This window comes from Saprolegnia parasitica (assembly GCF_000151545.1).
Source record: "Saprolegnia parasitica CBS 223.65 unplaced genomic scaffold supercont2.22, whole genome shotgun sequence".
In the NCBI taxonomy this organism is placed as follows: Eukaryota; Oomycota; class Saprolegniomycetes; order Saprolegniales; family Saprolegniaceae; genus Saprolegnia; species Saprolegnia parasitica.
Genome location: NW_012156416.1, coordinates 211,973 through 226,726, shown reverse-complemented (window position 1 = coordinate 226,726; position 14,754 = coordinate 211,973). Strand labels below are relative to the sequence as shown.

Sequence of the window (14,754 nt, the reverse complement as noted above, 5' to 3'; positions counted from 1 at the left end):
AGCTGATCGTGGAATTTCAATGTTCCTTTCTTCGACAGCCCAACGCAACAAAACGAATGTCGCAAACAAAAACGTTGCTGGATCGTTCAACCTTGCGCGCACAAAGTGAGTTAGTTTCCACACCTCGCAAAAACGACATTTGCCCTTTGCCCTTTATCTCGAGCTTGGCTTGTGGCAGGACGATCCGCTCACCAAGCTCACCAAGGATGTTGAAAAGAGCTCCTAGACTAGCTCCAATGTCGCATTGAATCGACTAGGGTAGAACACTTCTCCGACATGAACACTGCATGCCTTTCGAGGTGACGAGGCAACTTGTTGCTGAACCCACTTACGTTGAGCACGACCAGCTTCCGACGACGACAACGTGAGACGAGTGCACGTTGACTTGGTGGACGCATCGCAGCGTTTTCTCTTTTCGTAGAGACGTGCTTGAGGACCACTGTCGACTTGCCGAGACCGTGCAGCGTTCGTTGTTCCAGTCGTCTTCAGCTCTGTTCTTGCAAGATACTATAATCTCGCATTGCATTGGTCAGCTATTTTTAGCTGCGATGCATGATTGGCACAATTGTCAAAAGCTACTTGATGTTTGTCCGATCCACGACAGCCGTCCGTTCGTTGCCGTGGCCTGCTGTCCATCGAATCCAGCCACACGTAGCAGCGCCAGATTCGAAATGCTATTACGGACACTCGCTACATAATCGTTATATCAACTATTAGACCGGCGAGAGCGGCGCCGCGTCCTTGTACTCGGCCGTACCGTCTTCATCGTTCTCTTCGACCAGCGTCGTATCGACTACCACCGGCATCTTAGGCGTGCGCTGCCAGAGACCTTCGGCCGAGTACACGGCGAGCGCAGCCCACACAAGCACAAATCCAGTCAGCTTGAGCGTCGTGAGTGGCTCGTCGTACACCAAGACGCCAAAGAGAAACTGCATTGTCGGCGCAATGTACTGCAGAATTCCAAGGAGACTCAGCGGAATCAGCTGCGCCGCCATCGAAAACAAGAGCAACGGCACGATCGTTACGACGCCGCCGCCCACCAAGAGCACACTGGTTGTCGGCGATCCATGCAAGAAGGCGCCAATCCCTGTGTACTCCGCGTACACCAAGTACGTAAGCGCAAACGGACACACGAGCAGCGTTTCGAGCAGCATGCCGTGCCGCGCCAGCATCGTCGTCTTCTTCTTGATGACGCCATAGATCGCAAACGAAATGGCCATGCTCAGCGCAATGTACGGGACCTTGCCGTAGCCGACAGCGCAGACTACGACGCCGGCGAGCGCCAAGCCGACGGCGACCCACTGCCATCGGCGCAGGCGCTCATGGAACACAAGCACGCCAAAGACGACGCTGAACATTGGGTTGATGAAGAGTCCGAGGGCGGCCTCGACGATGAAGCCCGCGTTGACGGCCAAGACAAGGAGGTACCAGTTGGCAAAGATGAGTGCGCTCGACAAGACAAACGTTAGCACGAGTCGCCAGCTCGTGATGCCAGTGAGAAACGCGCGGGCCTCGCCCTTGATGAGGACATGCGTGCCGAGGATGGCGCAGGCCCACACAATGCGGTGAAAGGCGAGCTGGAGGTCGGGTACCATGTGGAGCTGCTTCCAGTACGGCGGGTAGAGTCCCCACGCAATGAACGCCACGATCGCATAGAGAATACCGACTTGCATGTCAATCAGATAATTGAGTTGTGGGAACTACGTACTGTTGGGAACGCGAAAAATGACGGTCAGTGATGGTGGCCTGGGACCAGCAACCAACGCCTTCGTCCCGGGGTGTGATGTGGCATCCAACGTCGGAAGATGCGAGAGGTTCCTGCATGATCACCAGCCATCTCTGTGATACTTTTTGTCGAGTAATACAATGACAGGGGGATATTTGACGCACTGCACGCGATGGTATATCTCTGGTCCCGGTTGTGCCCCCTCACATTCCCGTGAAATTTTTAATGAAAAATATCGATAAATATCGTATCTGAATATTGGAGCACAGCGCACAATTGTTTGGTGGAGGTGTTATATTATCGCGCCGTGCTGCAACTGCATCGTCCACGCAGAGTGGGACGACGCATTGATCAACCATTTTTGTTTCTTCAATATCATATTTTTCCTAGTTATTTAAAGTTATGTGTCTATGCTATACTTGCTCAAATACGACCGAGCTCTCGTCCGAGCCCGTGGGCGTTGGCACGGCAACGATCACTTCCTTGGGCGTTTGGTGGCACAAAAAACCCTCGGCCGTGTACAGTGCGAGCGCGGTCCAGACAAGGATGAAGCCCACGAGCTTGAACATCGAGAGCGGTTCATCATACACCAGCGTACCGAGAAGGAATTGCAAACTCGGTGCAATGTACTGCAAGATCCCGAGTAGACTCAATGGAATGAGCTGCGCCGCAGCCGAGAAGAGGAGCAATGGCACGACGGTGACAACACCGCCGCCAATGAGGAGCGCGTTGCGGCCGACGCTGACGTGCAAGAAGGCGCCAATGCCTTGGCTCTCGGCGTACACCAAGTACATGACGGCGATAGGAAACAAAATGGACGTCTCGAGCATCATGCCATGGAGCGGGTTGAGCGGCGCTTGCTTCTTGATCAAACCGTAGAGTGCAAAGGTAATCGCGGTCGTAAATGCGACCCACGGAAACTTGCCGTACGCAACTGCGACAACAACAACGCCGCTAAAGGCGAGCCCGATCGCGGCCCACTGCCACTTGCTGAGCGTCTCCTTGAAGATGACGACGCCAAACAGCACGTTGATGAGCGGGTTGATGAAGAGGCCGAGGCTCGTCTCGACGATGTAGCCGGCGTTGATGGCCCACACGAGAATATACCAATTGGTAAAGATAAAGACACTCGAGAGTGCGTATGTGCCGAGGACCTTCCAGCTCGAGATGCCGCGCTTGAACGCGATCCATTGCTGCTTGACGCTCAAGATGATCGCAAGCAAGACAAACGACCACGCGATGCGGTGCATGGCCAGCTGGATGTCGGGCACGGACGTGAGCTGCTTCCAGTAGAGCGGGTAGAGACCCCACGTGATAAAGGCCGAGAGCGCGTAGACGACGCCGGGTTGCATGCTGCTGTCGTTCTGGCGGCGAATTCAAGTCTGGCATCACATTCTGCGGCACACGATGAGTGGCAAAGGGACCCTTTGGCGTGTCGCAGCGGGCGATTGGTAATCGCACGCGTTCCGAGCGAAGCCGCGAGACAGAGACTGAAACCTTTGCCGCGATTGGCTACTGCGGGATGGCCATCAAGGAGGTTGGAGCGAGCGCGAGTATCTCACGACCAATAAAACAGTTTGCATGACATCCTGCTATTCAACCAGCATTATAACCTGTAGACAGATGGATGATACACGCGGTCGTCAATAAGGATGTGATGCATGGTGTCGTCGTCCTGGCCAATTTCGCGCGTTTTGATCAGTAGTTTGATCAGTATTTTGGTCCGAGCCTGATGCGACGCAGCGCAGCTTCAAGGAGCGCGATCGGACACTAGCATGGACATGGAAGGATGGCGTACGATGCCATCGTTGATTGTTTCCAAGGTTTCCAACCGTCGTCTTGGTCATCTTTAAAGCCTGTTCCTTGGCCACGAGAACGTGCGAGAGAGATGCAAGCAGCATCCATTGCTCCACAGCAGCACCATGCGTTTGAATCTTGCAGGAGGTAGCTGCCAGAGGTATACGAAACACGACACCAATCTGTGATGCATTAGCGAACGTGCGGAAAGCGAAAGGAGGATTCCAAAATGAAGGCCAACGAGGTCATGGTTCATGCAATCGATGGACGCCAACGCATGGTTGCATCTCGGCGATCCATATATCGACAAGCAAAGGGGGCTGTATGATTCACGCAGTATGCACGCGTCTCGTACGAGTAGTAGCCAATTCGGAGAACGCGTGGTGGCGCACGCCGGCCCGCGATCGAATGACATACTAGTACACAGTACTATTCGGCACACGCTGCAAGTGCATTCCAGAGTGTATTCTATAAGTACGACTGGTCGAATGATGGCAATTTGTTACTATTGAAAGATCCCAAATGATCACGCATAGCATGCGGCTGGCACGCGCACGGAGCCAAGGTCGCATATCCTGCCTCGCCTCGTCGTTCCTGGATCCTGTAGCCATCCCTGCATCGACGAGGTCCAACGAAGTCGTATCACGACGTGGTCTTGTTCGAGTCGTCGTCGCTGCCTTCGCATGGGCCTGGAGTGCACATATTTGGTTGATTCCTTGTGGCGCCTCGTCGCAGACGCTATGTCTGCGTTATCGCACCGCGCCACGCAAACGAACGTCACATTCAAACAATTATTTATATATTTTTATTTTGGCGGCGACGGCGATCACACGGCGTCCTCGGCGTTCTCAAAGGGCACGTCGCTGGCTTCGGACACGGGGGTTCGCACCATGGTTATTTGTTCGACCTTGACGTCACTGTACCGGCGCACAAAGCCCTCGACCGTATACGTGATCAGCGCCGCCCACACGAGGATAAACCCCGCAAGCTTGAACATCGAGAGCGGCTCGTTGTACACGAGCGTGCCGAGGAGGAATTGCAGCGTTGGCTGGATGTACTGCATCACACCAAGAAGACTGAGCGGGATCAACTGCGCCGCGAGCGAAAACCAGAGGAGTGGCACCACCGTTACGACACCGCCGCCAATGAGGAGGACGTCCGTGACGACGTCGACATGGCCAAACGCGCCCGAGCCCTGGCACTCGACGACGATGAGGTACGTGAGCGCGATCGGAAAGAGAATCGAGGTCTCGAGCACCATGCCGTGGAGTGCATTCAATGGCGCTTGCTTCTTGATCAAGCCGTAGAGGGCAAAGGTCAATGCCATCGTGAGCGCAATCCACGGGAGCTTGCCGTACGCCACCGCGACGACGACAACACCCGAGCACGCGAAACCGATCGAGACCCACTGCCACAGATACAGCGTCTCCTTGAAGATAAGGACGCCAAAAATGACGTTGATGAGCGGGTTGATGAAGACGCCGAGGCTCGTCTCGACAATGTAGCCGGCGTTGATGGCCCACACGAGGAGGTACCAATTGGTAAAGATAAAGACGCTCGAGAGTGCGTACGTGCCGAGCACCTTCCAGCTCGAGACACCCCGCTTGAGCTCGGTCCATTGCCGCTTGTACGTAAGGATACCGGCGAGGACGACAAAGGCCCACACGATCCGGTGCATGGCGAGCTGGAGGTCGGGAATACCGTAAAGTTGCTTCCAGTAGAGCGGGTAGAGACCCCACGTGACAAAGGCAGCGAGCGCGTAAACAACACCAGGATCGATGCTCATGTTGTGCGTGGTAAAACGGAAAATGAACGAATTGGTAGCATCATTGTTGGGGCCCGATTGTAAGTTGTGGACCTCTGTCCGATTCCTTGGGAGAACGGTGCCCGCGCGTGTCCCACCCTTGATTGCTGGGAAGATCGCGAAATCTTTGTTGGTCCGAACTTGCAACAAGGTGGAGACCCGGTTCGACAGCACCTGCGCCCATGTTAGCGTGACCGGATGCTGCGCTCGTCGTCGTCGTAGCGTGTGCTGTTTAGATTGATAATAAATTTCTGCATATTACTCGCGAATTGTATAGATGAGACACACATACGTAAAAATCGACGCCGACGGAATGCAAGGATGTCCTGCACCTTTGTTACGCAGCGACGACCGCCCGATCGATGCTTTCCAGCAAGTTCGCTTGATGGCCTGAGCTGGCAGTCCTTCAAACCCTCACTCGCGTGACAGCGTCCTCGATCAACTCTTTAGCCAGCCAGGACGCACCAGAAGTGCCCACTTCCTTTCAGATTTCGAGTTGGCTGCATCTCGAGGCAGCCATTTTGGTGGTGGTGTGCAACGATAACATGTCTTTGCAACTTTGCACTGAAGTGTCCTGGACACTTGCATTTCCAAGGATGCATGATCGGTACCAGTATACATGTAGTCCACTGGAACTCAAACTTGTAAAATCTAGATCCAATACATTCTTCGTGGCCAGGCTTGTTCCGATGTGTAATACCACATCGATAACTAGCCCTGCGTCACGGTCCGACGTGGTCTGTCCCATGGGACGCCACGTTTGCTACGAAGTGTCTTGTATAGAGTTCCAGTTGCCGAAACCCATCTATTTCGCAGCGTCGATGGTTCTTTGCACTGTCGCTGGGTCACAATGCTGTCTCTGAGGAAGGAGAGATGCGCTTCTCTTTTGGCCGTTCGTTCCAACGGCCCTCTCTTGGATATGATTCGTGCTCCTTCAAATTCTCGTGGCCCCGCTTGATTTCTTAGAAGTGTCGCGCGTAGACAGTCGCACGGGACCCTCGACAAGAGCCAAGTAGAATCTGAGCTCATGCGAGCATCTATGCAGTCACTATCGCTGTGCACCTGCGGGCGAACGCCTCAGTCTTCCTTTGATAGCGTGGCCCAGACCACTACCCTTCATATACTAGAGCTCTTTGGCTGGAATAGAAAGCATAGCAATGCTGAGCACTTTCAATCGACTGTTGCCAAGTCCTCTCGGTCGGTCTTCCAATGTGAAGGTTCCTCGTTAGTGCGCTGGCTGCAGCGTCACTGCTACCCAAGAACACGGGCTTCGTTTCCATACTGTAAGAAACGAACACTTGTACAAGAGAGGCAAGCTTTCTACCCCAGGCGCCTTAAGCCGGCGACAATCAACTGGTTGAAAGCAAAAACCAAGACACTGTAACGCCACAACCATTTACGGCGTTGCATTATACCGTTTGTTTGAACGAGGCTCTGCTGCTGCTCTCTTCCGACGGCTCGAGCACATCGTTGTCGTCTAACTTGCTGGAGGCTTGTCGAGTGCGCACCATGGCGTCGAAAGTGTAAACGGCAAGGGCAATCCAGACCAGAATGAACCCGATAAGCTTGAGCGTCGAGAGCGACTCGTCGTAAACCAACACGCCAAGCAGAAACTGCAATGTCGGCTGGATGTACTGAATGATACCGAGAAGACTCATCGGAAGGAGCTGCGCGGCGGCCGAGAAGAGGAGCAATGGCAGCATCGTCACAAAGCCGCCGCCGACCATGAGCAAGTCCTTGCTCGTGCCCATGTGTCCAAACGCGCCGCTACCATCGCACTCGATGACGACCAAATAGACGAGTGCAATCGGAAAGAGGATCGACGTCTCAAGCATCATGCCGTAAAGCGCATTGAGCGGCGCCTTCTTCTTGACGAGCGAGTACAAGGCAAACACGAGCGCCATCACAAACGCAACCCACGGAAACTTGCCGTACGCAATGGCGCACACGACAACTCCAGAGACAGCGAGGCCGACAGAGGTCCACTGCCATTTGTTGAGCGTCTCCTTGAAGATAACGACACCAAAGAGGACGTTGAGGAGCGGCGTGATGAACATGCCGAGGCTCGACTGCACGATGTACCCTTCGTTGATGGCCCACACGAGGAGGTACCACGTGCAAAAGATGAGAACGCTCGACGTAGCGTAAATGCCAAGGATTTGCCAGGACGCAATGCTGGCCTTGAAGGCGCGCCACTCGCACTTGCACGAAACAATCGCCGCGATAATGACAAACGACCACACGATGCGGTGCATGGCGAGCTGCATGTTGGGCACGTCGCTGAGCTGCTTCCAGTAGAGCGGGTAGAGACCCCAGACGATGGTCGCTGCAAAGGCGTACACGATGCCGGGCTCCATACTGTGACGATGGCGCGGATGGAAATCGGAAAATGACATGGAATGGGCGAGTTGTACGAAGGATTTGAAGCACGTTATCGCGGCCACTAACGTCAACCAAAACGTGGGTGGCCGTGCTGCTTGGCGCAGACGAAGGTGATCTACGTTCGGCGAATAAATAACTTGGACTCTGTAGTGCGAGACGACGCGGCGTGCATGGTTGCATACGCTAGGGTGGCACTCTACACGTAATTTTACGTTGCGTGACGGAAAAGGGTCACGCAAACACATGATTGCGTGAAGCGGTCGCATAACGTGTGTTCCTTTCTATAAACGACACTTCTTCCACAAGGGAATACGGCATGGTGTGCCGCGCAGACAATATGCCCACATTACGACACATTGTCTCTTGTACCCGTTTCAAAGTGCTTTGACCGTTTTGGCTCGTTTGTTGTCGTTGAAGTGAGTCTATTTAGATATAATTTACACTGAACTGGATATGGTGGTGGACTATCGATTCCAAGGTGCTACGACGAGCCGGCCGCCGAGAGGCTTAGCCGAGCGGGAGCCGTGGCGTGTAAACGGCACATGCCGGATCAAAGTTGTCGCGTAGCCATGCGTCGTGCCGCAGGGCTGCCATCATTTGGAAGAGGCACAATGCTTGAGTGTTCAGCAGCAGGTGTTGGAGGTGCAGCTTGGTCAAGAACGCGGCTCGTTGGGCGGCTGCCTCAGGCGTCACAAGGGGCGCCTCGGGGCGAAAGACTCGGTCGTTGCGGGCAAGCCAGACGGTGTGGAGCACGCACGCGCGGAGGATCGGCCACATCATGGCCACTGCACGCCGACGGTATCGTTGGGCTGTAACCAGCGGTTCGAAGAGGAGCGCGGAAAGCGTCGTGGGAAGTTCGAGCTCGAGGGCGTCGACGAGCGGCTGAAAGACCGCCCACACGGCAGTGACAAATTCGCAACGAAGCAGAAGATGGCTCGTTTGTGCCGAGACGACATGCCAATCGCCGCTGCGTTGCGAAAACAACGACCACGGACCTTTCTGCGGGGCAAAACTGACGCGCGGAATGGTTATCATGCATGACAAATATATTTTCCATCTCTCTATTGTGGCGCTACAATCGGGTGTCGATGCCATCGCCATCGGCTCGGTCGTTGATAGCAGAGGGCGTGAGCACGACTTCATAGTCGGAAGCTTCGATATTGGTGGACGAGACCTCGGCGGTCTTGGTGTTGGCCGACACAACGCAGCTGTCGAGTGTGTACAGCAGTAGCGCGGCCCATACAAGGACAAAACCAATGAGCTGAAAGAGCGTGAGCGATTCGTGGTAGACGAGTGCGCCAATCGCAAACCGCACCGACGGCGAGAGGTACGCGAGAATACCGAGAAGACTCAGCGGTACACTTTTGGCCGCCGACGAAAACAAGAGCAGCGGTGCGATCGTGACGACGCCACCGCCGACAATGAGGATGTTCTGAAGCGCATTGACGTGGAGAAATGCGCCGGTGCCTTGGACCTCGACGACCACGAGATACACAATCGACGGCGGTAGCAGAATGGCTGTCTCCAAGAACAAGCCTTGGAGCGGACTCAATGGCGCTTGCTTCTTGATCAAGCCGTAGAGGGCAAAGGTGAACGCGCCCGTGAGGGCAATCCACGGAAACTTGCCGTACGCAATCGCGACAACGAGGACGCCGCTGAAGGCTAGCCCGACCGCCGTCCACTGCAGCCAGCGAAGCGACTCCTTGAAGAGGACGACGCCAAAGACCACGTTGATGAGCGGGTTGATAAAGTTGCCGAGGCTCGTTTCGAGGATGTAGCCGGCGTTGATGGCCCACACGAGGATGTACCAGTTTGCAAAGATGCAGCAAGACGAAAGCGTGTAGATGCCAAGGACACGCCACTGCAGGCTTGCGTAGAGGGCGGTCCATTGCCGGAGGACCGAGAGGAGGAGGCCGAGAAGCACGAACGACCACACGATCCGGTGGAGCGCGAGCTGGAGCGCGGGAATGTCCTGAAGCTGCTTCCAGTAGAGCGGGTAGAGGCCCCAAATGAGAAACGACGTGATCGCATAAACAATGCCCGTGTGCCTAGTTGTACCCGTCATGACAGATTGTCTTCAATTTCAAAATGAAAGCATGGATGACGATGTTGGAATTTGGACCGAGAAGCGCGATGAACTCATAAACTGGGGATCAGATCCAAGAGAATTCATACTTGCGCAGTGCCGTTGTCGTCGTCGCATACAACTGAAACCAATCAACGTCACAACGGACGAGACAGCAACCTTGGACTGAAAAGCAGCGCATCCCGAGGAAGGTCAAGGAAGGAACATCATATGCGACGGCTCACGTCACGCGCAAAAGGAAACCCTTTACGCTCCAGTGGCGATTTGTGGCATGAGGAACTTTTAGACGAACTAAGTAACGATATCAGCCTTGTACACGAGCAGCCCTGATCTAGACAAAGTGGTCGTCGGGATGAATTCGCCACGCCCCTTCTTCTCTCTTGAACCTTTCAACGAACGGTATCTGCGCCCAGACTTGCGCCACCCTTCTCTCTCTGTTTTCATCTCGTACGAGTACGGTATATCAAGGGATTTCCCTGAGGTATATCGCACCGGTATCGACACGACGTGATGACTTTACCAAAATCATTTGGGTATAACGCAGCGTATCATGACGGATTGTGATCAGCTGAGATCAGGTTGCTTGATGAAGCTGATCAAGTGTGTAGAGCACATGGCCCGAACGTGATTGGCTGAAATCATTCTTGAACGTGATTGGCTGAAATCATACAACAGGTTGGGTGTATCTAGACGCACTTTGTGACTCCGAAAAAGTACGGCCCCGAAGATCGCAAGTTGCATCGTGCGGTATCTTGCGGGATGACGCGGATGGTCGCGCCGCTCTGCTTCATCATAGCCGCTTGGCTCATCGATACTGTCGCTGGCGGTGCTTCATTGCAGATGATGGAGGCCACGCACATGCATCCTCCTTGGGGCGCTTCCGATGGGGCAGCCATGACCTTCGCCCACAGCCATGCGACGACGGTACAGACCATTGGCTCGTCGAGTCGCTGACGTGCACGCATGCGATGCGCTAGGACACGCCACCGTGGCAGGCGCCACTGATGCGATGCGACGAGTACGCGGCCGCGCGGGCTTTCGATTTGGCGCGCGCCTGCTACCAAGCGTTGCTGGCTGACCACCGCGCTGCCTTTGACGTGCAGCACGCCTACGCGCGGCTGCTTCTGGCGCAAGGCGCCGACGCAACGGCTGCGCTGGAAGCGGCGACCGTGCTCGCGTCGCCGCCGTACGAGCAGGCCCACCTCGATGCCTTCCAGGCGCTCGGCATGCTCTACAGTGACCACGGCGACCTGGACCGCGCCGCGGCTGTCTATACGATTCCGCTCCTGACGACGACCAATCGGTCGGACGCACGGCTGGTGCCACTCCTGGTGAACCTTGGCGCCGTGCGGCTTGCGCAATGGTCGCTCGATGACGCCCGCGCCATCACACTGGAAGCCTTGGTAGGGTGCCATCTTCGTCGCGTGCCTTCTCGATCTCGTTCTATCGGGTAGGCATTGGCGCCCAATAGTGCCGCTGCATACCACAACCTCGGCAGCATCTACCACAATCTGCAAGACGTTGTGTCGGCCCAGCCCTGCCTCCAAGTACGTACCGTCAACAAACACACGTCGTCCTGCTCATACAGTGCGCTAGCGTGCGACCGAGCTCGACCCTGCCAACCACCACTCGTTTCTCGGCCTTGCGCTCGTGGCCTGCGACGTCTGCGACGGTGTCACGAGCACAAAAGCCTTTGACACAGCGCTCGCACTGCCAAGCAGCCATGGCAGCCGCGACACGATCCGACTCATGCAGGCAATGGCCGAGCTACCTCGCGTCACCCGCTCGATCCACGACGTCACCGATTCGCGCGCCCGGTTCGCCATGCGACTGGCCGCCTTGGCAGAGGACGTGCCATTGCAGCTGGGCGACAATCCATTCCAGACGATCGGGTAGCGCATGCGTCATTGCATGAGATTTTATATGCGACGAGGTGCGGCTCGATGGGGTACTTTCTCATCTATCAAGGCGGCATCGACCGGCGTTTGCGAGAGCAGCATGCAGCCATCTACCGCGCGTCCATGCCGTCGCTCTCGTTTGTCGCTCCCCATGTTCAAGCCCATCGCCAATCGCTCAATGTGCATGTGGCCGAAGGTCGACGCATTCGCCTCGGGGTTGTATCTGGCTTCTTTTTTGAACACACGGTCGCCTTGTTGCTCCAAGGGGTCTTGACCCAGTACGAGATTCTTGGATGTAAAATATTGTCTCATGGCTTGTAGACTGGACAGGGCGACGTTTGAGATCTACCTCCTCCGCACAACGCCCAAGCACGACCACGTCACGCAGCACTTGCAGGCGTGCGCCGACCACGATATCGTGCTGCCCCGTGATGTCGTGGCCGCGCAGCACGTCATCGCGGCCTTGGCACTAGACATTGTCCTCTTCTCCGAGGTGTGTCGCCGTTTTAATCGGTCGGCGACTTGATACGTTGATAGATTGGTATGGACCCCTCCACGTACTTTCTCGCGTTCGCGCAGCTCGGCCTGCGCAGCGTGGTCTTTTGGGGTCACGCCATCACATCGGGGATTTCGACCGTCGACTATGCGATCACGTCGCCTCTCTTCGGGACGCACCAGGTACATTTGCAACCCCTTGAAAAATTACTGAAAATCATGAAAAATCACTGAAAATTCATGAAACGTGTGAAGATAATGCTACCTATACGGCGTGTAGGCGCACTACACCGAGTGCTTGTATGCAATGCCGGGCCTCACCACCGCCTTTTACAAGCCGATTCTATCGCGAGACGACGTTGCCGCCGACGCGCTTGTGGGCGAGCTCCAGAAGCTTCAAAGCACCATCTACCTCGTGCCACAAGTATTGTACAAGCTACACCCGGCCTTGGATGCACTCGTGCGCCGCATCCTCGAAGCCCACGACGACGCGGCGGTCGTTTTCCTCAAGGGCGACCGAACTGCGCTGGCCGACATTGTACGTGGACCCATCGTTTGCATGGACACACTCAACGAAGGGGTAGGTGTACGAGCGCTGGGTCAAGACGATGCCGCCGGCCGTCATGGCACGCCTATTCTTTCTGCCGCTCATGTCCCGACAGCAATTTCTGCACATTTGCGCCGCTGCCGACGGTACCTATTCTCTCTACACTTCACATGACAACATTGTTGTGCTAGTTGTGCTCGACACCTTTCCGGTCGGTGGCGGCCGCACGACGTTGGAGATTCTGGCGGTCGGGACACCGATCATTGTCCACGAACCGCGGACGACGATTCTCCAGCTCAGCGCGGCCATGTACACGCTGATGGACATGCCCGAGCTGATCGCGTACTCGGACGACGACTATGGTAGGTGCCTCTCATTTTTTTGTTCTTTATATCAACGAGATGGCGGAATGTCTAGTCGCCAAGGCATTGGCCGTCGGGCGCAACGCGACGTTTCGCGCTGCACTTTCACAGCGCATTTTAGACCGGCACGACGTCTTGTACAACCAGTCGAGCGTTGTGGACGCCTGGTCCACCATGCTGCAGAGCATCCTCGCCACGCCGCCGCCGCTGCCGGGCACATGCAATGTGCTCCCGGCCGACGCCGACCCGGTTGTTTACGGCGTTGACCTATACCTGCAAGTGCTCCACGAAGCCTTTGGGTTTCGAGTGCGCGCGTCGGAGCGACATCGCACGACGGAAGTGGCAGCGGCTTTTGGCCACGCGCACGCCCTCGAGCCGCTCTACGTCGCGTTTATCGAGAATGTGCTGCACAAGGGCGTCGCACGGCTGGAGCAGCCCATTGTTGCAACCGTGCGCGTGCCATCGCCGGTTCGAATCCCTCTCTCCGCCGTCATTTGATGGATTCATCTCGGGGTCTTTCGTAGGGTCTCGAGCCCGATGTGCTCGCCGTCGACGTTCGCGTCGGCGACGACATCTGGGTTGCGATCTTTTACGCCATGTGGCAGCACCGGGTGCCGACCATGCTGGACACGGCATACCGGATCGTCGACGCATGGCGGGCGATCGCTGGGCAGATCGACACGACAGTGGCGTGGCGGGCGGTCCGGGATCGGTTTCCAGAGACCAACTACGTCCCGACGCCGGTCGTTGCGCGCTGCGTGACGCTCGTGCTCACGACGTGCAAGCGGCTCTCGCTGTTTCTGCACACGATGGCGTCGCTACGCGAGCTCATGGCGTCGCCACTGGTGTGCGCAACGCTCGTCATTGACGACCACTCGAGCGAGGACGACCGCCGTGTCATGGAGAGCACGTTTCCGACCGTTCGCTTTGTCTACACGCGCGTCAAGGGCCACGCGGTCTCGATGAACACGCTCCTGTCGCTGGTGAGCACGCGCTTTGTCTTGTACGTTGAAGACGATTGGGTCTTTGTCGCCAATGCAACAAGCCTCGTGGCCGATGCGCTCGAGATCTTTCAAAGTCATTGGAACGACCCCCACACACGTCTGGCGCAGGTAGCGTCTCCGACATTCACACCGACGAGTACAGTCGAGGCGTAGGTGCTACTCAACGACCAAGAAAGCGGGTGGCTCCAAAGCACGCCTTCGGGCAGCGTGAGCTACAAGGTGCTCGAGTTTGGCGTCGCGGACCCGACGCACAAGATGGCGCACTGGCCTGGCTTTTCGCTCAACCCAGCTGTGTGGGACCTCGATCGACTGAAAGCGCAGCGCCTCGTGTTCGATACGACGTCGGATGTGTTTGAGCGTGGCTTCTCCCTGGAGGTGCGGCGCGCGGGCTTGCATGTCGCAGCGCTGCGTCAGCGCGCGGCCGAGCACATTGGTGCGCCACCCGGTTCAAACGCGTCGGCGTACGTTCTGAACGGGCTTCCCCGACGCTTTGATTTGCAAGCGTTTTAGCGTACGATGGCCACGATTTTGACGACACGGACCGAATGATTGTACAGCTTGATTTGGATTCTCTGAGTTTGATTTCTCAGCCCCTTGGTGGCTTGACGGCGTTTGGGTCAACGTGCGATGCGACGGAGCTACGGGTGTCGTTA

At 56.1% G+C, this 14,754-nt stretch overlaps 5 protein-coding genes across 5 annotated transcripts; 1 reads left to right on the top strand and 4 right to left on the bottom strand.

Annotated features, from left to right (window-relative positions):
• Positions 1-713: 713 nt before the first annotated feature.
• On the bottom strand, positions 714-1,673 carry SPRG_06461 (hypothetical protein; the record flags this gene model as incomplete). The annotated part of the gene is made up of 1 exon (XM_012345278.1): positions 714-1,673. The coding sequence occupies one exon, from the start codon at positions 1,671-1,673 to the stop codon at positions 714-716; it is 960 nt and encodes a 319-aa protein (XP_012200668.1).
• A 416-nt stretch (positions 1,674-2,089) lies between these two features.
• On the bottom strand, positions 2,090-3,099 carry SPRG_06460 (RarD protein). Its single transcript, XM_012345277.1, has one exon. The coding sequence runs from the start codon at positions 3,076-3,078 to the stop codon at positions 2,140-2,142; it is 939 nt and encodes a 312-aa protein (XP_012200667.1). The 5' UTR covers positions 3,079-3,099; the 3' UTR covers positions 2,090-2,139.
• A 1,201-nt stretch (positions 3,100-4,300) lies between these two features.
• On the bottom strand, positions 4,301-5,309 carry SPRG_06459 (hypothetical protein; the record flags this gene model as incomplete). Its single annotated transcript, XM_012345276.1, has 1 exon — positions 4,301-5,309. The coding sequence occupies one exon, from the start codon at positions 5,307-5,309 to the stop codon at positions 4,350-4,352; it is 960 nt and encodes a 319-aa protein (XP_012200666.1). The 3' UTR covers positions 4,301-4,349.
• Positions 5,310-6,736: 1,427 nt separating this feature from the next.
• On the bottom strand, positions 6,737-7,684 carry SPRG_06458 (RarD protein; the record flags this gene model as incomplete). Its single annotated transcript, XM_012345275.1, has 1 exon — positions 6,737-7,684. One exon carries the CDS (start codon positions 7,682-7,684, stop codon positions 6,737-6,739), a length of 948 nt encoding a protein of 315 aa, XP_012200665.1.
• A 3,005-nt stretch (positions 7,685-10,689) lies between these two features.
• On the top strand, positions 10,690-14,670 carry SPRG_06457 (hypothetical protein; the record flags this gene model as incomplete). Its single annotated transcript, XM_012345274.1, has 13 exons — positions 10,690-10,719; positions 10,773-11,198; positions 11,250-11,342; positions 11,392-11,687; positions 11,729-11,971; positions 12,015-12,186; positions 12,231-12,371; positions 12,469-12,726; positions 12,773-12,881; positions 12,927-13,097; positions 13,153-13,565; positions 13,622-14,209; positions 14,255-14,670. The coding sequence occupies 13 exons, from the start codon at positions 10,690-10,692 to the stop codon at positions 14,609-14,611; spliced, it is 3,297 nt and encodes a 1,098-aa protein (XP_012200664.1). The 3' UTR covers positions 14,612-14,670.
• Between the last annotated feature and the right edge of the window lie 84 nt (positions 14,671-14,754).

Excerpts from the sequence above, each read along its gene's own strand:
- SPRG_06460 (XM_012345277.1), bottom strand. The coding sequence starts at position 3,078 with ATGCAACCCGGCGTCGTCTACGCGCTCTCGGCCTTTATCACGTGGGGT.